This window comes from Drosophila miranda, chromosome XL (genome assembly GCF_003369915.1).
Source record: "Drosophila miranda strain MSH22 chromosome XL, D.miranda_PacBio2.1, whole genome shotgun sequence".
NCBI classification, from domain to species: domain Eukaryota; kingdom Metazoa; phylum Arthropoda; class Insecta; order Diptera; family Drosophilidae; genus Drosophila; species Drosophila miranda.
In genome coordinates, this window is record NC_046673.1 from 15,117,122 (window position 1) to 15,138,747 (window position 21,626).

The window sequence follows — 21,626 nt, forward strand, 5'->3', positions numbered from 1 at the left end:
TCACCGATCTGGCCTCATTTGTCTGAGATATAGCCTACCAAAGGCTTGGATTTGCGTATCTTTATAATACTGGTTTCTTCTGCACGCTATATCTCGACTATTTATGGACCGATCGGGGCGTGGCATGTCTTTCCGTGATCGGAAGAGTCCTGCCAATCGACTGCAATCGGAAAAAGGGACATCCATTTTTCACGATTTTCGCAAAAAATCATGATGGTTACATCATTAAATTTGCAAAAAATCGGCCTCATTTTCGTAGTCGACATTTTGATGCCGTTCGACAGTCAGGACCCCGACTATCCTGGGAGAGTTGACCGATCACCGATCTGGCCTCATTTGTCTGAGATATAGCCTACCAAAGGCTTGGATTTGCGTATCTTTAAAATACTGGCTTTTTCTGCGCGGCGGTAGACGAACGCCAGAGCCAAAGACCCTGCGATCTTATCCAGAAAGTTCGTTTGCGACATGTAAGGTGTATGAACGGGCCTATCTATATACTGTATGGATAGTGTTTCAACTTAATGTCTATGGTATATAATATAATATACCGTAAATGGTCACCCTGCTCGAGTTGTTCCATCCAGTCGATAGTTAATTTTTCTTAAAAGAACGATGTTCTTCAACCTTGTTGTAAAATGCCATGGACAGTGCTGGTAAACATCGATGAGCTTAGCGTTGCCAGACTGCCTGATAGAATCGACAGTAAGAAAAAAGCTTTTACCGCAACTCTTAAGCTGAGCTTTCTAACGGTTAATGCTAGCTGTGAAAGATATACAACTTAATCGCAGGTTATTTCATAAAATTAATGCAAATAATGCATTATTACGGATTAATGGTTATATTTCTGGCTGGCTTCTGCCTGGCCGAGGAGATCCTGGAGCTAAGCTGCTCCACCGATGCCCAGTGCCTCCAGTTTGAGCGCGGACGATGCCTCAATGCGACCTGCACCTGTACAGCACGTGACTCGGGTCAGCGCGTGGACTGCAAGCCCATGGTACAGAAGGTCACAAATATCATTGGCGGCCACTGTCCCTGCCATCAGGACCATGCCGAGTGCAACAAGAAGTTGGAGCAGTGCTCCTGCTCCTCCGGATTCGTTCCGAGCGAGGACAAGCGACGCTGCCTCGCGGAGGTGGTGCGACTGGACGAACGCTGCGAATTCCATCGCCAGTGCCAGTTGGCGGACAAATTCAGTTCCTGCCACCCATCGCAAAATCGCTGCCTGTGTCGATCAAACTTTGAGTCCCATCAGGGACACTGTCTGGCCGTCCTGGGTGAGTGGCTGCTTCCCAAGAAACGCGATCCCAAACTAAGATATTGCTTCCTATGATCACCTACAGAGTCCAGCTGCGTGAACGACACCGATTGCGGCAGCTGCGGTGCCTTGCTCTGCCTGCCGCAGCTCAAGAAGTGCGGCTGTGCCGTCAACTATGTCCACAACCGCAACATGACCAAGTGCATCACTGGATCGGGCTACGGCGATGGCTGCGACAGCAGCACGGCCTGCCAGCTTAGCCTTGGTTCCGGTGGCCAGTGCCAGGATCATCGCTGTGCCTGTCGCTCCACACACTATCCCAGAAAGGTCGCCAACGCCATCCCGAAAGAGGAGAATGCAGTGGATACAAACCAGCTGGAGCGGATTATCTGCGAGCCCATAGTGCCGTTTGGTGCCTACTGTCGCACCAACAGCGACTGCCAAATGCATCCTCTGATGGCAGGTGAATCCCGACTCCTGCCTCCAACGTCCTCCATGGAGTGCAAGTGGGGCGAGTGCCGCTGCAGTGCCCACCACAGTGTCCAGGACAACCAATGCGTGCTGGAGAGTGGCGGAAGCATCCCAACCCACCTCTGGATTGGACTTTTGATTCCGATTTCTTTGATTCTTTATTAGAAAATAGAAAAAAAGCTGTTCAACTTATCAAATAAAATGATTTATGCAGATCTCATTGCCTGATCGATCCTAATCCACTGCCGCTCGTTTAGAGGCCGATCCTGGCCGGTGTGCGTCGGGGCGTGGTAGTGCCTGGCGTGGCTATCTCCTGTTTGGCGGCCATCTGCTCCTCTTGGCGGGCCGCCTCTAGTTTGCGCTCCTCCATCTCGTGCTGGGCCTGCAACATTTGCTCCTCCATCTCTTTGAGATGCTCGGCGGCCTGTTTCTTCTTCTCGCGGCCGCTGCGTCCCGACTCCTTCACGGAGAAGAACATGGGCCCCAGCTCGGCCAGCCAGTAGCCATCCACAGCGGTGGCACACTGCATATACTCCTTGGCCGTCATAATCAGCTCGTGATAGACAACATAGTCGGGGGTGGTGCCCAGCCCATACAGGGCCGAGGTGGGATGCAGATGGCAGGGCATGCCTGTGCGCAGGTTCACGTACTCACCGATGCCCTTGAGCCGTGCCGCTTGGTAGAAGTACGCCGAGCAGATGCACTTTCGCACAATATCCCAGTCGGTGCCGCACGACTTGACGCTCATCTTTTGCTGGGTCATGATGTCCTTCAGCTGTTGACGAACCTCGCGCACCTTCCGCATCGCCTTGATATGAATGAAGTGCTCGTTGCACCACGACGATCCGTAGCTGTGGGAGAGGGGGACCAACGCAATGTGAAATCTGGTCTGTGATCCCCTGCCGCTGGGGGGCTCACACTTACCTGTTTTGCCGCCACTGCTGATACACGTTGAGGTAGGTCAGATGATCTGATTCGGGCACCTGGAACTTTTCGCGCACTCCGTCCGCCTCCTCCTCGCGTCCCTTGGGGCGATAGAAGATCGAGGGCACCGACAGCATGGAAACTATAGAGTAGAGAGAGTGTCATGAAAAGGATCAGGAGAGCTACTCCTTTTTCGAGTCTTTTCTCTCACCTATGATAAGCACCTCGGCGCTGCACTCCATGCGGCAGGCGACAATCAGCATTTGGCACTGCGGTGGATCTAGTGGAAATTCGGCCATCTGACGGCCCAGGGTGGTGAGGGCACCCGTGTGGTCCAGGGCGCCCAGGATCCACAGCTGGTAGAGCGAATTGAGGATGTTGTCCTGGGGTGGCGGGTCCATGAAGTGGAACTGTAGCAGATCCACCACGCCCAGCGACTTAAGCAGCAGCACCGTATTGGCCAGATTGGTGCGCTGAATCTCCGGCACAGTGAGGGCCAGCAGCTCGTCCTTGTACTGGCGCTGCGTGTACAGCCGGAAGGCCTGACCGGGGCCGGTACGACCGGCACGACCCGACCGCTGGTTGGCATTCGCCTGCGAGATGGGATAGATCTGCAGGGCGTCCATGCCGATGCGCGGATTGTAGACCTTCAGCTTGCAGTAGCCGGAGTCGATCACGTAGATGATGCCATCCACGGTCAGCGAGGTCTCCGCAATGTTGGTGGCCACAACACATTTGCGCACCCCGTCGCCGGACTTTTGGAAAATCTTCGCCTGCAGGTCGGAGGGCAGCTGCGAGTAGATGGGCAGAATGCTCAGCACTGGGGCATTGTCGATCTCGGCCAGACGCTCCTCGAGCACCTCACACGTCACCTCGATGTCCTCCTGGCCGGGCATGAAGATGAGCATGTCGCCCTCGTTGGGCGTCAGATGCACCTGCAGCGCTTGCTTCACCGCCGACTCCACATAGTCCTCGCAGGTGTTCTTGCTGAACATCACGTCGACGGGAAAGGTGCGTCCCGGTATGGTGAATGTCGGCACGTTCCCAAAGAATGTTGCAAACTTGGTGGAGTCCATCGTGGCGGAGGTTACAATTAGCTTCAGATCGTGTCGCCGGGCCACAATCTGTGAATGGGAATCGTGGGAAGAGGGACACATTGTTTAGGTCATTCATCGCAAGAAGAGCCCATGGTCTGACCCAAAATCCCCGCCAGCTTGGCCGGCGAGTCGTTGACCGGGCGCTGCAGTGGGTCAAGGCATTCCACATCATTCCACGAATTTCTCAAAGCCCACAAGGGGTCAGGTCACCCCACGTCACCCTCTCTCTCTCTCTCTCGCTTGCTCTATCCCTTGGCAAGCTGTGTGAAAGCAAACTTTGAAACGAGAGAGAAGCAGAGAAGGAGAGAGGAACAGAGAGAGACAAAGAGTGGGAGAGAGCCGTTGCAGCTTCGGCTTAGCCTCGTCGGTTTTAAGGGAGGAGGGCAGCAGAAACAGCAGCAGGCGAACATGCTGAAACACACGTACGCCATGTACCTACATAGGTGTGTATGTATGTATGTATGTGTGTATGTATGGGAAGGAACAAGAATGAAAGCAGGGTTTCGTTTCCTTTTTGTTTTCGCCCAACGCAGCAACAACATCCCATCCCCTTCCCCGTAACCGAGCAAACTGCGCATTAACAGAATTTTCGCCACAGTCCACAGCCCACAATCCGTCATCTACAATCCACAATCCACACACCAAACCAGCCAGCAATTTGCAATCCAACAACAACACAACTCAACCTACTCGTAATGTGTGCTTTATTATGCAGCTTATCTACTTGCATATGCAACACATACACTGAGCCATGCATGTGTCTGTGTCTGTGTCTGTGTCTGCCTCTGCGGCTGCGTCCGTGCATCTGTGTGGTGTGTGGGAATTATTTATGATGCTGGTATGGATAGCACTAGCCTGGCAGGTAACGCAACGCAAATCGCGCATTCATTTTACCACTATCTTTTTTTCTACCTCGTTGGACAGATGACGTCAGGTCGCAGCAATTACGATAGTCACGACCATTTCGATAGGCGATGCGCACGAAAATAGCTTATCGCTTATCGAAAGCCAGATAGAAGAAATAAATACCTTTCTCGTGGATATTGCATGGATATAAATCACGATCATAAACCGATCGTTGAATCCACCATGGGAAACACCCAAAACTAACGGGAAACTTAATCCATTATCTGATTGTACTATCTTTCTCTCACTCCCCCGCCCATCCCCCAAAACCATTATCTCAAGGTCGACTATAGTTTCTCTCTAATCAAGCTTAAATATTAAGCATTGTAAAAAGAGTTCAAATACGCCTAGACCGACATTTCGACTAAATTTTACTCGCTACTAAGATTCGATTAGGTTTTAGAAAAAGATTTAAAGTGTAGAAAATTTGTTCCTCTCTCCTATATCCAGATGTGATCAAGACTACATAAATATACATATATGTATATACTTGAAAGGAACGGATATACCTTCGTCATACCATGGGTACCGTACCGGGTATAAGCACTCGACCAACTTTTACTTTGTCTATAAGTAAATGGTATCAAGAGCAGGTACTACGAATACATATATATATATATAGATATGTATGAATGTATGTGTACTATATGTGATCCGATTTGGGACAACCAACTGATAATGCCTGTGGGGAGTACGAGTTCTTATTACGTGCGTACACATAGAGATATCTCGGCATTTCTTACTCACTGAGGGAGTGAACTGAAGATTTTGTTTGGTTTAGTTTTAGTATCAGATGTGGGGATTACGGGTTGCCGTACTCATCAGGTGTATTTCATCAGAACGAGTCACACATCGGTTCTGAGTAACGCATTCTGAATAGGATCACGGGAGCGTTTGAGTACGGTACTGCGCCAACTGATATTGCCAATACGATTGCTAATTCAATTGAAGTCTTAAAATAATATCAGCAAATGAGAGAGCGAGCGCCACCTAGTACATATGTATATGTACCACCATTATTGGTTTTCCGATAAGAGGCCTCTTGAGATGGGGTTCTGTGAGGTTTTTATGGAAATATAATACTCGAATGCATCGAAAAATAATCCAAAACAACAACACACAGGCACGTCCATAGCTGTATGGTACTACTTTTGTATATATTATATATATATATATGTACATGATCTTATTATAGAAACAGGAAGCCTACAAGTAAAACGAAATATACTACGAACATTTCGAACAGATAATGCCCTTAAAATATTTATTAATCAACGCATGAGAACAGAAAAAAAACCAAGAAAAAAGATTACTTTCGTGAATAAATAATGCATCAATATCGGATTGAATACGGTTCTGTGAGCAGGAAATCGCTGCAGGCGCATCATCTCATCAAATATGCCAAAGAAATGCAATTGAAATGAATTTCATTTGATTTATTTTAAGCACAAAGTCAACAAAATGCAAGATATGACAATAATCCATTGCTATAAAAACAAAAGTACATTTGTACCGATGTACATTCTCGTATATCAACAGAAAGACACTTGCACTCGTACTCGTACTGGTAGCCGTACACATGCATGATATAAGATCTGTTTATTATTTAGTCGAGACATCCCCTAGCCCGGGAGTGAATGCGTTGAGTCACATTATTGGTACGACTTGGTACCATCCTGCTCTTATCGATTAATTATCAATTAATCGCCTGAGCAACGAAAATAGTCATCTTTCTGTCTAGCTATGGCCCCCACGCCATGTTCACTCACACAGAAATATTGCATTAACCCCCAACAAGAACCTTGTCTAGTAGATGAAAAACAGGCAGAAAATCAAGTGTTTTCCTGGCGCCAATAGTACATCAAAATATTTATGTACACATGTACATACATAGTACATATTGTATCTATGCGTGGCAATATAACGCTAAAGGTCTACGCATGTGTGTGTACATATTTCAATATGTATGAATTTGTATGTTGCCAATTAAAAATGCCGAAAATGCAATTTACCGTACATTTGCATTGAGGCGAGAACGCTTTTCCGCGAGGTTGTTGCTGGATGTCGATTTGGATGAGGGGCTGGCTGTGGCTGTGTGGGTGCCGCAGCGAGCGCCATTGGGTGGGAGTGGAATGAATTATGCGAGTCTAATGAACCTGCTGCATTCTACTGATCCCCGACGAGGCTAAAATTACATAGTCCAGACAGTGAGTGAACCAGAGGAAAGTCGACGACATACATATGCCAGCATCCAGAGTTCAGAAGAAATTCCTTGACCGATAATTATTATCACTAAATGAATGAACATTTATTAAACAGCTGTTTCTTTTTAAATGCTTTGCCAAACAGCTGTTTATGCATTTGCCAACCTTAGGGTCGGGTCAAATGTGCAGGTTTGGCATAAACTTTTGTAATATGTACACTGCCACACAAACACACGCCCATACGCCGATACACCCACACAGGCACACAGGAAAATGCAAGTCAATAAAAGGAAGGACTGCAGCAGAGATGCTGGAAAGATGTAGACACTTGTGGCCATGGAAACGTGAAAGTAGGAACCACAGTCGAGTCCTCCATTAAGCTTGCCGATTGCATGCTCTCGTCATCTCTCCAACCGAACCGAATGAGAGCGGAACAGCAGCAACCAAGACGAGAAAGAGAGAGAAAGAGAGAGACAGAGAGAGAGAGAGAGAGCGAGAGCAAGTGGTTGTTTTTGTGGGCTTTTCGGAGGTGCAGCATCAACAAAGCACGCACACATACACCGTTCGCATTTGCATGTGTATGTGCTGTGTGATTTTATTTTGTTTTTGGCCAAAAACTAAAAATCAAAACATAAAAGACCCCAACGAAGCGCAAGATGTAAACAAAGCCGACAAAAATTCGCAACGAAATGAAATGTCGAACGAAAACAGAACCGAAGCCGAAATGTGCCAAAAGAAACAACAAAAAAGGCGAAGAACGAAAAGATATGCGGAATGTGTATGATTATATATCATATACTATATGTACATATGCAAATGCTACGGGTATCTATAAAAACCGATCCAAGAATGAAAACAACAAAACAACAAAAGACTCGGCTCCGGTGCTTTGGGGCTTCGGGGCTTCGTGGCTACGGGGCTTCGGGTTTGTCTTCCCGTGACTCCACATAAAGCCGCAAACGAGTTATGTATGTGCCTGCCTCTCCATAGGCAGATGTGGTCGAGGTGAATACACTGTAAAGAGAAAAGCACCACCGCACCACCATGCGACAGCCAGAGCCAGAGAGAGAGAGAGAGAGAGAAGAGACAGTGGCAGATTGGGAGAGACCCTCCCGGCAAATTATTTTCGTTATCTCTCTCTTGCTCCCCCCACCCACAGCGTACGACCAAGACGCTGCCCGACAGCTGTGCAGAAGTCCTTCCGCCATATGATGTCCCCAAAAGTGCCGCTTGACACCACTCTCCCCTTCTTATCCGACACAAGGAAAGCGCAACTCTCACGGCTGTTAAAACATGACAGAAGCACACCGCTTCGGGTACAACTGCTGTGGATACCCTGTAAAGATCCACTACTTCTATGGCATAGATGTTATATCTTAATCAAATTTATCACGACTATAGTTCTAGTTCGATTTGAGTAAAAAAAAAGCTTTCTAGTTCTCTGCTTTTCCCATGGTTCTGCCTAAATATGCCATACCCTCCACTGCAAGGGTATACCTATGTAGAGGCACACACAACTCTTTTTTTTAACATATTTTACATTTATTTATTGTCTGGCCGCTCCAGACTGTATTGTCTTTTGTTTAATTTTGTTGCTTTTGCTTTTGTACTCGTGCCTCGTCTGAATGATTATAAAGTGTCTGAAAATAGCCCCGAGAACGCCCCTGTTGAGGCTGACAGTTCTGCTACTGCTACGTGACGGAGCGAAGAGCAGAGTGGACTTGGAGGAGGCTGCATGGAAGAGCCGAATGGACATCCTCTTGGGTTCCACATTTCACATATCAAATCTGATGTCGAACCTATGTACAAGAGTATCATTAAGGGGTACGGTACAGCCAGCCAGTGTGCCAGCGAGGGTGTTTCCATCTTCGAAACCCGTTGTCAGCCTTTCTCTCTGCTTCTATGTTGTTTTGTCATTCCATCATGTAAGCTCTGAGAAGCTTTGACCTGGGCCATTGTCAGGGCTGTTGCTACTGTTCGTCGTGTGCCGTTTGGAGACTAGACAGACTCAATAATGTGCCGCCAATGGAATGTGCCGCCTCATCTTGAGGCTCTGTCACCTCACCTCACCTCTCCACTTCCTTTCGTTTGCTTCAGCTGGTCTCTCGGTTCGATTATTTGTGTTGCAACTCTGGGAGCTTGAACTTTGGAATGTCAACCGCAGGCCGCTCTCAACCACCGCAAAGCCCCAGACAAAACAGAATGTATGTACATACATATGTATGTGTGTAGAATAGGGTAAAACGAAATGAAACAAAACAAAACGAAACAAAACGGAAACAGCGATGAAGTCTGACAGAAGCACAAAGTCTGGTTATTACCAGATATCGAAAGCATTTTACCGGTAAAATGCGCAAAACGAAGCCTTTAAGTAGTCCCCTCCCCACAGTAGTCCAAAAACAAAACGAGTTTCTTTCGGGTACACTCCACTCCCCATATGTATATGCACATATTTGTACCCATATACAGGGGGAATAAGTGTGTTGTGTTGGACAGATAGATAGGTAGATAGATAGATAGATAGGTAGATGGATAGATAGATTGTGGCACGTACATTTGTATGTAAATTCCAATTTGTCAAAGGCCTAAGCACTGGCCTAAACCGTTGATGACAGTTTTATTTATTAAATTTTTCATTCAAAATTGATTATTTATGCAACCCCGAGGAAGCAGAAAGAAGCCAAGCCGCCGCATGCAAATGTGATACCACCAGTCTATATGTATAAATAAACAAATACAGGTGGTTTCTGCATTTATTTTTTGCTTGTGAACATCAAGAAAAGGGTCGTCCAAGACGTGTAAACGAAGGTGGTATACCCTTACCTCACTTGAAATTTTCATGGAATGTTCACTGGTTCATTAGGTCTCAATACCTTTAGGTTTTTGATAAAAATAGAAGACAACATTTAGAGGTATGCATGCATTAGGCTGCTGGTCCTGGTAAGGGCATTCACAATTATCTCAATGTAGTTTTCCTTTTTTTTTTCGCCAAATATTCATTGTTATTATCTACTCAGACAAACGATGAACGATGACGCCTTTTGGGCACTGACCTACACACGCGCCTTCAAATTGATTGCGCAATTTTCAATAAAAGCTAAAACAACAAGTATTCCGACTAGGGGATACCCGCTAATCAGAACCCCAAAAAAGTCTCCAAGTTTACTGAGACAGACGGATAGAAATATTTGAGACTGATGTTTCCGAGATTGAAGAAATGTATAAAAATGCAAGTATACCGCTTATTCTCTCATTCTCTCTGTGGAAATTCTTTGGCTTAGTGTACTCTTTGACTCGCATGTGGTACGATCAACATTGAGGATAGTTAACCCGATTGCAATGAACTAAACTATTACAGTATATGTACATGTATACCGCAGATGTGTCGAAGGGTATACCGAGTGGAATGTGACAATTAGAGAAACTGATGTAACAGATGGGTTTTACTCAAAGGGCATGCATCCACAGATCCACACATCCACAGATGTGCATGACGAGAGGTATGCCATACGTATACCAAAGCGTAATTGGACCGGCTAAGCGCTAATTAGCCGCGGTTCAAAACGCACATACATACATATGTACATATGTACATACTACTTCATACGGCGCTCTCTTCCCCCGTCTTGGGACCGCTGTTTCCCACCTTTAGGTGAGCAGTTCTCTCCCCCTCGTTTTCCAACAACAACAGCAACAACCAAGGTTAAACTATAAATAGCTATGGAGAAAAATCAACAACAACAACAACAACAACAACAATATCAACAGAAAAAGCAGCAAGTTGCAAAATGCTATTTATAGACGACAAGAGCGGCAGCGACGACGATGGCGACCCGACCAGAAAAAGTAAATGAAAAACTTGAATTGAAAACAAAACAGAGAAAAATAAAATCAAAACGCGAAAGCCGAAGTTGAAATGCTCTCTCGGGCCCGGTGTTGGAGAATATCATATCGCAAATTTCGATATTGATTAATCGAAATACTCAAGGCAATATTCTTCGTTAAATTTGCACAGAGATTACCTTGGAAATATATACCTACATACATATGTTTTCTATCACAAACATGGTCTGAAAGACTTTTAAGAAATATGCCCCAGTCAATTATAAAAAGCTTAAGCATCAATCGAAACAGAACTTTTTTCACTCTATAATCATATTCCTTTATTTTTCTATCGCTCTTTTTCGTACAACTAGAACCATCTTCCCCATTGAGAGACATAATCATTAAAACAGCGGGTGCTCTCCCTGAAGAGCTTTTATCCTACATTCCCCTATCATTTTGGTTGGGTGTCCCATCAAAATGTCTATAGATTAAATTTCTTTGAGCACGATTCTTTTAATTATATTTAATACCACCCCTGGGCATGGACCTGCCCTTGTGGAGGGCTGGTTATTAGTGGTGACCCCGACGCCATGTACTTGTGGGTCGTCGGAGGTAGGGGGATTGGCCCACTTTAAAGGCGTGTGGCACAGCGCTTAATGGGTCAAATTAATTGGCATGTTCTCTGGTGCCCCCAAATCGAATTGGACCGATTCGTTCGTACATATGTAGTACGTGACTAGGCACACTCCCACCAACGCAAGGAAATGTCAAACTTTTGGGACGTCACCACGAGAAGTTTCACGCAAGCAATCGACAAAAATAAGGCAATGAACATTTTTGTTTCACTCGACTCGCAAGCAATCATTACAGCGGGCGTTGGATGGACCGACGAGCCACTTGAGTCATTGACAATATCGATCCGAAGATTGGATGCAGCTCTGTATGGGGGCGGAGGCACTAGTGGGGGTCGGTCTCTGTGGTGGCGGTGGGGTGGGATTTGTTCAACAGCGGGTCGTAGAGGGCTTCAGGTATCTTCAGATAATGCGATTACCCTGTGGTTATAGCCGTTGTACTACTGGCCGGACTAGGATTGCACACTCATATGTATGTATGTATTTTTGCTTTGATCTTCGTTTATTGAATTCAAACACAATTTAAAAGGCAAACGGATATTAGCCATGCTCCATAAAATAGAGCCAGAAGCAGTCTCGTCTGGGATTCGTTTATTTTGGCCTTATTTGGTCACAATATACACATATGTATGTATATGTGCACATTTACGAGGCGTGTACGCACGATCACATGATCTGTACGATAACAGATCTTTGTAATCGATACATTGTCATTCACATCAATCATATTCACCGGTGCGGTGCTCTGACGTATCAGGTGTCGCGAGAGGGGTGTAGGTGGCTGTGGGCAGCGGGCCGCAGACGAACTTTGTGACAAATAACTACGACGTTGACAAAAATAATCAACGCATATGTATAAATTTCTCATAAAGAACAGAAATAAGAAGGTCAGAGCGGAAGTAGAGCAGCACCAAAGACGAGAACCGCACACAGAGAGCGAGAGCGAGAGAGCGAATGAAAGAGAGAGACGAGGGTACCTGTTATCGGTGCAGCAAGAGATTCCCAACAGGATCGAATTAAAAGAATTAAGATAAAAACAGCAGCTAATAAGCGGCGAGAGAGGCAGAGTGATGTGCATAATAAACAACAGCAGCAATAGCATAACGGAATCCAGAGAAAGAGCAGGACGGTGGAGAGGAAGGAAGAGAGAAGTGGTTTATACAAGGTGACGCCAGCAGCGACGTTTTTCTCCCGTTGTGGTGGATTTTTGCGTTTTGCTCTCTCGGCTTTTGTCGGCTTTGCTCGTTTCTCCTCTCGCGGCTGTCTCATTTCCAGCCCATGTTGCACATTCTTGCTTAAACAAGGGGTATTCAGACAATGAGGTGGTGCTTGGCAACATGCCAGCAACATGCGAGCGGAATGCCATTTGTTGCTGTATGCTACCTTGTTGTCCCAACACACCCTGTCCACACAGTTTAAGGGAGAGTAAGGATTTTAAGAAACATGAAATAACCAACATTTGAATACCCTTGGAAAAATATCTACATATATTCTAAGTCTAGAGCCCACAGAGTACACATGTATGCGGAATAGTCTAAGTGAAATTTTCCATTAATAGTATTCTTAGTCACTTAGTCAATGTCATTTATTGAAAACAAGCCGGGAATACTTATATTAAACCTCCCAGGTAGGGTACTAGAAACTTCCACACTGAACGAAACCCACCACTGAAACCGGTTTTCAAGCAACATGAGTACGCGCTACCAGCAACATGCAAGCCGAACTGGGCAACATTTGTTCCCATTGAAATTTTTGACGTAGCCGCCAACCGAAGCTATAGTATCTGAAGAGCGAGTACAACCGTCAAGAAAGCCCCAAAGCCCCAACGAAGCACAACACACAACGCAGCGTCGAAAAACACGAAAAACGTTCAGAAAATTGCCGTGCAGCTGAAGCTGAACCAAAAACAAAAAAACAAAAAAAACAAAAAGAAGAAACATTTGCACACACAAATACATACAGATAGTCAGACTGCGGGATAGAGAAGAGAGGGGTGCAGAGCAGAATAATAATTAAAAGTAAAGCGAATTGGAGCAGCGCAACCGGGGGAGGGGAGAAGCAAGACAAAGGCCGCACAGCGATAGCAGCAGCAGAAGCAGCAGAAAGCAAAAGAAGCCAGAATATCGAAGGGGGAAAAAAGCGCGGAAAAGTGCACTTTACACAAATTCATACATATACACATTTTTCCACGAGTGAAAGTTGGGCGCACACCGGCCACGCCCCCCGCCCCGCCTGGAATGAACCGCTCCAACAGTTTTGTCAGCTCCCTGAAGTGGTGGCCCCTGCAGGGCCACAACAGCCAGGCGACACCAGCAGCGGCAGCTGCATCAGCGCCACCCACCAGCAACGGTGGCTACTCCCAGTCGGCGCCCAGCTCCCCGATCTCTAACTGGCCACCGGCGCTGCAGCAGCAGCCGAAGGCCGGTGGCGGTGTGGTGAGCGCCACCTTCGGCAGCAGCGTTGCCGTGCAAAAACTGCGCGAATCCAAGTGGTTCAAGCCCGAGGAGCAGCGCATCTTCTGCGCCGTCGTCGAGTGTGGCTTCATTGTGGAGGTGCGCAGCAGCGCGGCTGCAGAGGCAGCGGCTGCGGCGGCCGCCGCCGCAGCGGCCGCAGCTGCCAGCGATATCGATTCCCTGGACATGGACTGTCCGCCCCTTGGCTTGGGCCTGGCCCCAGGTCTGATGATACCCCGCAATGGCAGCAGCAGCATCAGTTTCCTGGAGACACAAGACGAAAACGAGACGCCAGTGGCGTCCTGGTACGGCATTGTCCTATGCAAAGTGGCCAAAGGTGAGTTTTGCATCCCCCAAATCCCCCAATCTGTAGGAAAATTTTTAAGAAAGAACTCTAGACTTCAAGGCAATTACGCTAATCGCTGGATTTTTAAGGCGAATTTGGCGGGGTTCTGCCATTCTAAAATGTCATTCAATAAACAAAAAAACGCTGAAACACAGAAACACACACTCGCACACACATGCACACATGAAAAAGCGCACAGACGCCAGTACATGTCTGCATACAAGCGTAGGGCCTGGCCTGGCTTTTTATCTAATCGAAAATCCAGCAAGTGCGCGGTCGCAGAGCAGCAGCAAGACGTCAGCTTTGCGACCATTCACAACAGTGCGCTGACAGCCTGGCCTGCCAGAAAATTCCAAAATTTTCTGCGTGCGCATATGCACGCACACAAAAGCAAAGGCAGACCAAAAGAAGAAAAAAAGTAAAATCAAACAAAGCGTGAGCAGGAGGCTGCTGACTTGTGTCTTTCCAAAAACTCCCAAGCACATCATGTGCTCCATGTCACGCATACCATTAACGTCTACTGTCTCTTTCTGTACCATGGGGCACAGTAAGAACTCGCTAGAGTCTTACATTCGAGGTTGATTCTGGTTTTTTTTTTTTTTGTGTTGTAATTTTTCCTATAAATCCAGACTGAAATCTGAAATTTGTATAGAAATACCACTCAGAAAAAACATGTTGTTCTTTAGCGGAGACTACTGTTTGCCGTCTGGGTGCTGTGGATGTTGTGGTGAGCTTTTTTGCATTTCACCACGCGCCCACACAGCAGCAGCAGCGGCAGCAGCAGGCGGTGTTGCATCTCGTGTGCGTGCCGGCCCCGGCCAATAACCCAACTCACCACGTGCGGCAATCACACATGCCTGTGCATGTGTGTGTGTGTCATTGTGTGCGTGCTGGTATATGGAAGGGCATACATGCGTAGGAATGATAAGGGGATTTTGAATAGCACTTCGTATACCCTGCACCCGCAGAACGATATTCGTTTTTTAGGCTACTAAAATCCATTTTTTGAGAAGCTTAAAAGCTGTATTGCCTACTTCCGTTCCCGAAAATCAAAAAGAAACCTGATTAATATGGGTTTTACCATAGTTATCAGTGTCTAGCCATAGCCCCCCAACAATCAATAAAAACGTTGGAGCTGTGTGTGTGCGTGTGTTTTTTTTTTTACTTGTTCTCCATTCCACCTGTTAAGACCCCACTGATTATCCTGCACTGCCCGCACCGCACTCTCCTCCTGGAAACATTACTCGTGCCTGGTGACAGATTACAACGCCGCTGTATGTACACCCAGCAATGCCTGCCAGCAAAGAAATGCGCATGCGTGCTTATCAAATGATATTTACAATATGTAGTCCCATGTAGTCACGTACGTCAAACACTCCACCCTCTGTCTGCTCTGTCGGCGGCCCTTCATATCGGCCCCGCATTGCACGTCAATCGATGGGATGGATTAAAGGCAAATACTTGAACATTCAAGATTGAAATGCATTGAACATTTCGTTGAGTATGTTTTATCGGTTTTTAGTATCAGGAGAGAGATGAGCTCACTCCAAATGCAATACATTTCACTTTAAGCGTCCAGGTTAGTCCCAATTACTGACTGCGCTTAATGGAATTTACGCGCAAATTACTAGTGTGATTATATGGGGACTATTATATGGACACATGAGTAAAAACAAGTGCATTTCTCACTCGAGTCACCCACGCAAAAATTTTAATTGCCTGCAAATTGGTTGGACATGGCACAAAAAACAAAAAAATAATAAAAGAAATACTAGAGACTACAGATAAAAAATAAAAATAAATACTAGCGACAAAAACCATTCGAGGGAAAGAAGCAGCAACACAAGGAGAAGGCAAAATCAGCAGTTGGGGTGTAAAATACTAAGCAGTGCTAATTATTTTATATAAAATTAAGTGGCGAATGCTATAACAGATTGCGCAACAGTCGAAACAATACAACGGTATAAACACAACACATGACAATCAGCATCATATAGTGTTACAACTCTATCCTGGTTGTTTGTAATTGCCTTACCGTTAAGACACAACAGAAAGCACTGTAATTATTATGACACAAAAACCTACTGAAAGACAGGGTAAAAAAAAACCCCCCACTACAATTATTTAGATCAGTGGTGGGCAGAATTTTCTAATTTGTCTACAGACCAACAACAACCACATAAAAAACAAATATGTATTATCGGCGAGACTCAGACTCAAGTCGAACTGCAATGGGACGCAGGCACACGACATGTATTTTGTTTTCGAGTTGCAGTCTCGAGTTGAACTGCATTCAGAGGCATTCTTGCCGATTGTTGCACAATAAAGGATTAAACAGAAAAGCTGCCGAGTCTCCGATAATACCATCCATGAAATGAGTCGGCTGTTATTTGAACATTTCAAGTCCATCAAGTGAATAAATTGCATTACAAATGCCAACGAGCAGTAGTACCATTTCAAGTGATTCTAGAACCAAAGCGAATGCACTTTCTCGTTTCCGTTTTGTTTCCCCATTTTTTTTTAGTTATATGTAAACAAATTTACTTAAATGTTAAATCAAAATCAATTGAAATAATAACTGAATTGCAGTATGCATAGTTGTTTTTTGTTTTGTTTTTGTTTGTTGGTTGGCGGTCGACGGTCGGTCGGGTCACCTGTTTTCTCAATTGATATTCATGGAAAAGCGCACACAGATCACTAACTCACTCTACTTTCTTTCTTTCTATACTGTCTACTGTGTACTGTGTACTGTGTACTGTGTACTGTGTACTGTTTACCCACCAATGCAGATAATAAACCGAAGCCCGATTCCATTGAGATATTTTCTGTGAAAATACGTGAGAATGGTACCTACAAACTGATCAAGATGTCACTGGCCGATATCTGGAATCATGGATGGGAGTTGAGGATCAACAACTTTGCCGACAAGGAGAAGATGCCCCATATCGAGAAGGATATACGCAATCAGGTGAGCAGCACACAAGAGAACAGACACACGTTCGTTTTATGCCTATAACCAAACATACAGTTCCAAGTTTCACTTTCGCAATCGAATTGGGACTCCCCGAAGTACAATGCTACCAAAAAAAAGAGCTCGAGAGATTTCAGTGAGAAAGTCGAATTAGGAACTCCCGAAATAGTATTCCCATCGATAACTAATGCATTACTCCCTTTCCACACCCCTGCACGCCTGTAGATATCGCTGGCGCGCAAGGCCAAACAGAGTCTGTGGAACAACAACAAGCATTTTGTGTACTGGTGCCGGTACGGTAGCCGCCAGCAGGATGTCCGAAAGCGACAGGTAACGACGAGTGCTAATCACGTGCTGCTCCATCTGATTAACTGATAAACGGAGCAAGCAGCGGAGGCCATCTCCCACACACACACACACACACATAGAGAGAGAGAGAGAGAGAGGGAAAACACACATACATACACACACGCAAAAGCAAAGAAAAAAAAGAAACCGAAACACAACATTTACCCACCCAAAATCCTGCCTACCACCACCCTCCACCCCCCACCCCCATATGCATTGATTGTAGTTGCAACAGAGGAAAAAAACACACACACACGACACACACACAAGAACAGGACTGACAGAAACAACACACGGCATGACAGAAGAGAGAGAACCGATAACCGTTAAAAAAAAAAACTCGAAAATCGAAAATCTTAAGAATCATCCCTGCTAACTCATTTGATGCTTTTGGAATCGGGCCACAAATTTTACCGAAATATTGTACTATATCTTTCAAAGTAGAGAACCCTCCTCGATCGCTCTAACACACGCTCCACGCTCCACGCTATTCCCCCCACCACATCCAACCTCCGTCCTTCATTTAGCAGCGCATCATTCGTTGGTTGCCGCCTGCTTTTATTTTGTTTGAATGTGGCAGGAACGGAACTCTTGTGTGTGCGTCTACCGCTTACTATACTCCTACTCCACCACACTCTGCACACTTCCACCTTCTACCTTCTACCTTCTTGTGCTTCTGCCTTGCTCTCTGTACCCCGCTGTACGTGTTTTATTCTATACACATCGTCGTGAAAAACAAATCTATATGTATCTTGCAGATGTCGGAGTGCGTGAAATGGGGCAGCGTTGGCATGAATGCGGGCATGTTGCTGGTGCTAAATAATAGACAGAAATGCTATTCCCACTCAAAGTAACCGCCCGTTTGCGCCCCCTCTTCTACTTCACTCTTAATGAAAACCAAAAACAAAAAGAGAAAGAAAAAAACCATAAGTATTCAAAGTTATGATTCCGATGATAAGCGCCGACGTCCCCAAAAAGTACCAAATACAAATTGCAAAAATGTGTAGTGTACAATTTTTAAGTGCAATTCAGATCAGGGTAAAATCCCCAACAAAGAGAGAGAGAGTGTAGTATGTTCATTTGGCAGTATTAAAATACCATGCAAAATACCAGAGAGACACACAGAGACGAGACACAACTGTACCCCATACATACACACACACACACCACACAGAAACAGAACCCTCAAACAAAAATGTTGCAGCTCCGATCGAGGAGCCACCAAAAAAAATCGTATCCAAACAAAATACTTTTGTATCGGACACCCACACCCACCCACACACAAACACACACACACACACACACACACACACACAGAAAGAGAGAGAGAGACACACACACACTGTGAAATTCGAAAAGACTTATTAAATATTTGTTTTTTTTTTTTGTCATTAATTTTTTTTTTGTTTTCTTGTGATTATTATTATTATTATATTATATTTATATACTACATTGTGAATGGCAAGCATATATATATGTGTTTTCTTTGTTATTTAAGAATATTAAAAATAAGTCTAATAAAAAAAAGAAAGAAAAAAAATCCCACAAAAAAGAGAAAACTATCTCTAAATAGAAATTGTAGGATTATCAAGGATTAAGACATTCGAAATGTTTCGTTATGTATTTAATTACGGGAACACCCAACCCCATCTCCTCCCCCCACCCCCAGACGACTCGGAAATACGGAAACGGAAATCGACAGGAGACAAAACTAAAAAGAAACTCTCACAAAGAATACAAAAAAAAAAAATACGTAAATGAGTGGAAAAAAAGAAAACTAGTTTTTAAGATATATATGTAGTATATAGGTACATACATTTATAATAATTATTAAATATTCCGTTTAAGTTTTGTCATTTTTAAGCAATTTATAATATATATTTATATACCATGTAGTAGGTCTTGTATACATTTCGACAATGTGAAACAATTTCGAGAATATGAAACGTTTGTAAAATGCTTTATATTGATATTACTATTAAATGTTTACCAACAACACACAACCGATGCAAATGAAAGACAAACAAAAAAGGGGCAAGGGAACACTCACCTCACGCAACAGGCCAAAGAGCACATCCGTTGAGAGGGATCTCTCGTGGGCCTCGTCCATTATGATGGCCGCATAGCTATCCAGATCCGGATCACGCAGACTCTCGCGCAACAATATGCCATCCGTCATGTACTTGATGACCGTTCGCTCCGAAGTACAGTCCTCGAATCGTATGGCATAGCCCACATCCTCGCCTGCAATAGAATACACAAATGATTACACGCATATCCAAGCCAAAAAAAGACAAGAAAAGGGATTGCACTTACCCAGCTGTGTGTCCATCTCATCGGAGACACGCTTGGCCACCGACATGGCCGCCACACGACGCGGCTGTGTGCACCCAATCATGCCCAACTGGCTGTAGCCATCTTCGTGCAGGTATTGGGTAAGCTGTGTGGTCTTGCCGCTGCCCGTTTCGCCCACAATGATGATCACCGAATTCTCCCGGATGACATTGAGCAGCTCTTGGCGCGAGGCAAAGACGGGCAGAAAGCGGCGCTGCTCGGAGATGGTTTTCTTGCGGGAGAAGTCACTTTTACCGCCCGAGTCCTGATCGCGCATATGGTCGGCAAACTTCTGATCCTTGCGGTAATCGGCCGTGTCATTGTCCTTGTCGTAGCGTGAATCCTCATCGTCCTGGGGCCGCTGCACACCCATAATGTTTCCCAGCTTTGTGCCGCCCAGCTCCCAGTGTTTCTTCTGGGCCTTGCGACGCTCCTTCTGCTCCCGATAGGTGCGCACCAGAGCGCTGCCCTTACGCGCGAGCAACGCCATGTCCGAGGTGGGATCCTTGACGGGCACCACCGGCTCCGGCTGCTTGGTGAACACAATACGGCCGTCGAGAAAGGGTGGAATTATGTGATGCACCAGCAAATGGACCCGCTCCACGGCCTCCTCGTCAAAGTCATCGTTCACATGGATGCTGGTAACCACACCGGAAGTGAGCATTCGATTCCTCTCCCACAGCTCATTGTCCCGATTGTTCTGCCGCTGCTGGGCGCTGAGGCGTTTCGTTCGCTTCTGTTCCAGCTGCTCCTCGCGCTTCCGAAAGTACTCGGAGTTGGGCCCCACGAAGGGGTTGTTCTCGTCGTCGTAGCCCTCGTCAATGTTGTACCACTCGCGGTCCAGGCGACGTTGCTCCTCCTCCCAGTGGTCGCGCGACTCCGGATCATCGGACCAGGGTGTGGCACCGGTGCGCTTCCGGTCATTGGCCCACTGATTGTAGCGATGCGCTGGCGTCGGGCGGGCCGAGTCATCCTGCCGATTGTTTCTGCGACTGCGGTTGCTGCTGCCACTCCGCACCGACCAATCGCCGCCGCCACCATGGCGCCGTGGTGTTGGCAAATCCCAATCCGAATTACGCTGCCCGCTACCGCCGCCGCCCTCGCCGTCGTCATCGTCCCAGGAACTGTTCAATACCCCACCGCCACCTGGGGTCCCAGGCTCCCTGGGCGTGTGGACACTCCGCTCGGACATGGAGCGATCACGATCGCGACTGCGATGCCGATCTCTATCTCTGTCCCGGTCTCGGTCTCTGTCGCGATCTCTGTCGCGATGGCGCCGTCGATCGTGGTCTCCTCGCTCTCTCCTCCTTTCCCGCTCGCGACCCTCGGACGAGGATGAGGCCGTTGATGCACTGACCGGCCTGCCCCTCGCCTTGTCGCGTTGAATGTGCTCCCGCAGCCGCTCGCGGGCCTTCTCCGACACACCGCCCGTGTGCGAGGGCGTGTCATCCTTATGTTCGCGCAGCTGCCGGCTCAACTTCTCGAAGCTCTTGGTGTCCGGCTTCTTGAAGGCAAACTCACTGATTCCGGGCGTCGAGCCAGTGGGCGTACTGGAGCCAGTGTCGTCGTATTCGCTATCCTTGAAGGAGATCAGGCGGTCGCCGCGCTCCTTTTCGGCACGTCGCTTGGCGGCCAGCATGTCCAGGCCCAGCAGCGAGCCTTGGGGGACTTTGAAGCTGCCTGTTGAGTCAGCGCCATCTCTGGGCTTCTTCAGTACAAGCCCGCCACGTATCTCCTGACCAGCAGTGCCTTCCAGTCGATGCACGCCGGCTTCGTCGTCGGACATGCCTAGTTATATGTGCTTCCTGCTTTTTTCCGCAAAACTATCAATTTGCGTTGGCGTTGCTCACTCACAGCTGA

The 21,626-nt window shown here is 46.5% G+C and overlaps 3 protein-coding genes across 7 annotated transcripts; 2 read left to right on the forward strand and 1 right to left on the reverse strand.

Moving 5' to 3' along the window:
• Positions 1 to 722: 722 nt before the first annotated feature.
• Positions 723 to 1,964, forward strand: LOC108157247 (tenascin). The gene is made up of 2 exons (XM_017289225.2): positions 723 to 1,274; positions 1,341 to 1,964. The coding sequence occupies exons 1-2, from the start codon at positions 806 to 808 to the stop codon at positions 1,889 to 1,891; spliced, it is 1,020 nt and encodes a 339-aa protein (XP_017144714.1). The 5' UTR covers positions 723 to 805; the 3' UTR covers positions 1,892 to 1,964.
• LOC108157231 (pre-mRNA-splicing factor ATP-dependent RNA helicase PRP16) lies at positions 1,860 to 21,552 on the reverse strand. 2 transcript variants are annotated; one of them, XM_017289191.2, is made up of 5 exons: positions 19,749 to 21,552; positions 19,483 to 19,676; positions 2,862 to 3,774; positions 2,651 to 2,792; positions 1,860 to 2,577 (listed from the first exon to the last, which is right to left on the reverse strand). In XM_017289191.2, the coding sequence occupies exons 1-5, from the start codon at positions 21,550 to 21,552 to the stop codon at positions 1,980 to 1,982; spliced, it is 3,651 nt and encodes a 1,216-aa protein (XP_017144680.1). In that variant the 3' UTR covers positions 1,860 to 1,979. The 2 variants fall into 2 exon arrangements, with proteins under 2 accessions (XP_017144680.1, XP_033241994.1); XM_033386103.1 differs by lacking the exons at positions 19,483 to 19,676; positions 19,749 to 21,552 and adding an exon at positions 4,187 to 4,284.
• Positions 13,080 to 18,586, forward strand: LOC108157265. 4 transcript variants are annotated; one of them, XM_017289268.2, is made up of 5 exons: positions 13,080 to 14,104; positions 16,903 to 17,081; positions 17,142 to 17,220; positions 17,310 to 17,414; positions 18,191 to 18,277. In XM_017289268.2, exons 1-4 carry the CDS (start codon positions 13,552 to 13,554, stop codon positions 17,384 to 17,386), a joined length of 888 nt encoding a protein of 295 aa, XP_017144757.1. In that variant the 5' UTR covers positions 13,080 to 13,551; the 3' UTR covers positions 17,387 to 17,414; positions 18,191 to 18,277. The 4 variants fall into 4 exon arrangements, with proteins under 4 accessions (XP_017144757.1, XP_017144748.1, XP_033241995.1 ...); XM_017289259.2 differs by lacking the exon at positions 18,191 to 18,277 and having other exon boundaries at positions 17,310 to 17,952; XM_017289250.2 differs by lacking the exon at positions 17,142 to 17,220 and having other exon boundaries at positions 13,083 to 14,104; positions 18,191 to 18,586.
• Positions 21,553 to 21,626: the final 74 nt, after the last annotated feature.

Excerpts from the sequence above, each read along its gene's own strand:
- LOC108157247 (XM_017289225.2), top strand. The coding sequence starts at position 806 with ATGCAAATAATGCATTATTACGGATTAATGGTTATATTTCTGGCTGGC. Across the intron at positions 1,275-1,340 it reads ACACTGTCTGGCCGTCCTGG|AGTCCAGCTGCGTGAACGAC; the intron begins GTGAGTGGCTGC and ends GATCACCTACAG.
- LOC108157265 (XM_017289250.2), top strand. The coding sequence starts at position 13,552 with ATGAACCGCTCCAACAGTTTTGTCAGCTCCCTGAAGTGGTGGCCCCTG. Across the intron at positions 17,082-17,309 it reads AGAAGGATATACGCAATCAG|ATATCGCTGGCGCGCAAGGC; the intron begins GTGAGCAGCACA and ends GCACGCCTGTAG. Across the intron at positions 17,415-18,190 it reads AGGATGTCCGAAAGCGACAG|ATGTCGGAGTGCGTGAAATG; the intron begins GTAACGACGAGT and ends TGTATCTTGCAG.
- LOC108157231 (XM_017289191.2), bottom strand. The coding sequence starts at position 21,552 with ATGTCCGACGACGAAGCCGGCGTGCATCGACTGGAAGGCACTGCTGGT. Across the intron at positions 3,775-19,482 it reads TCTTTGGCCTGTTGCGTGAG|ATTGTGGCCCGGCGACACGA; the intron begins GTGAGTGTTCCC and ends TCCCATTCACAG. Across the intron at positions 2,578-2,650 it reads CAGCAGTGGCGGCAAAACAG|CTACGGATCGTCGTGGTGCA; the intron begins GTAAGTGTGAGC and ends CCTCTCCCACAG.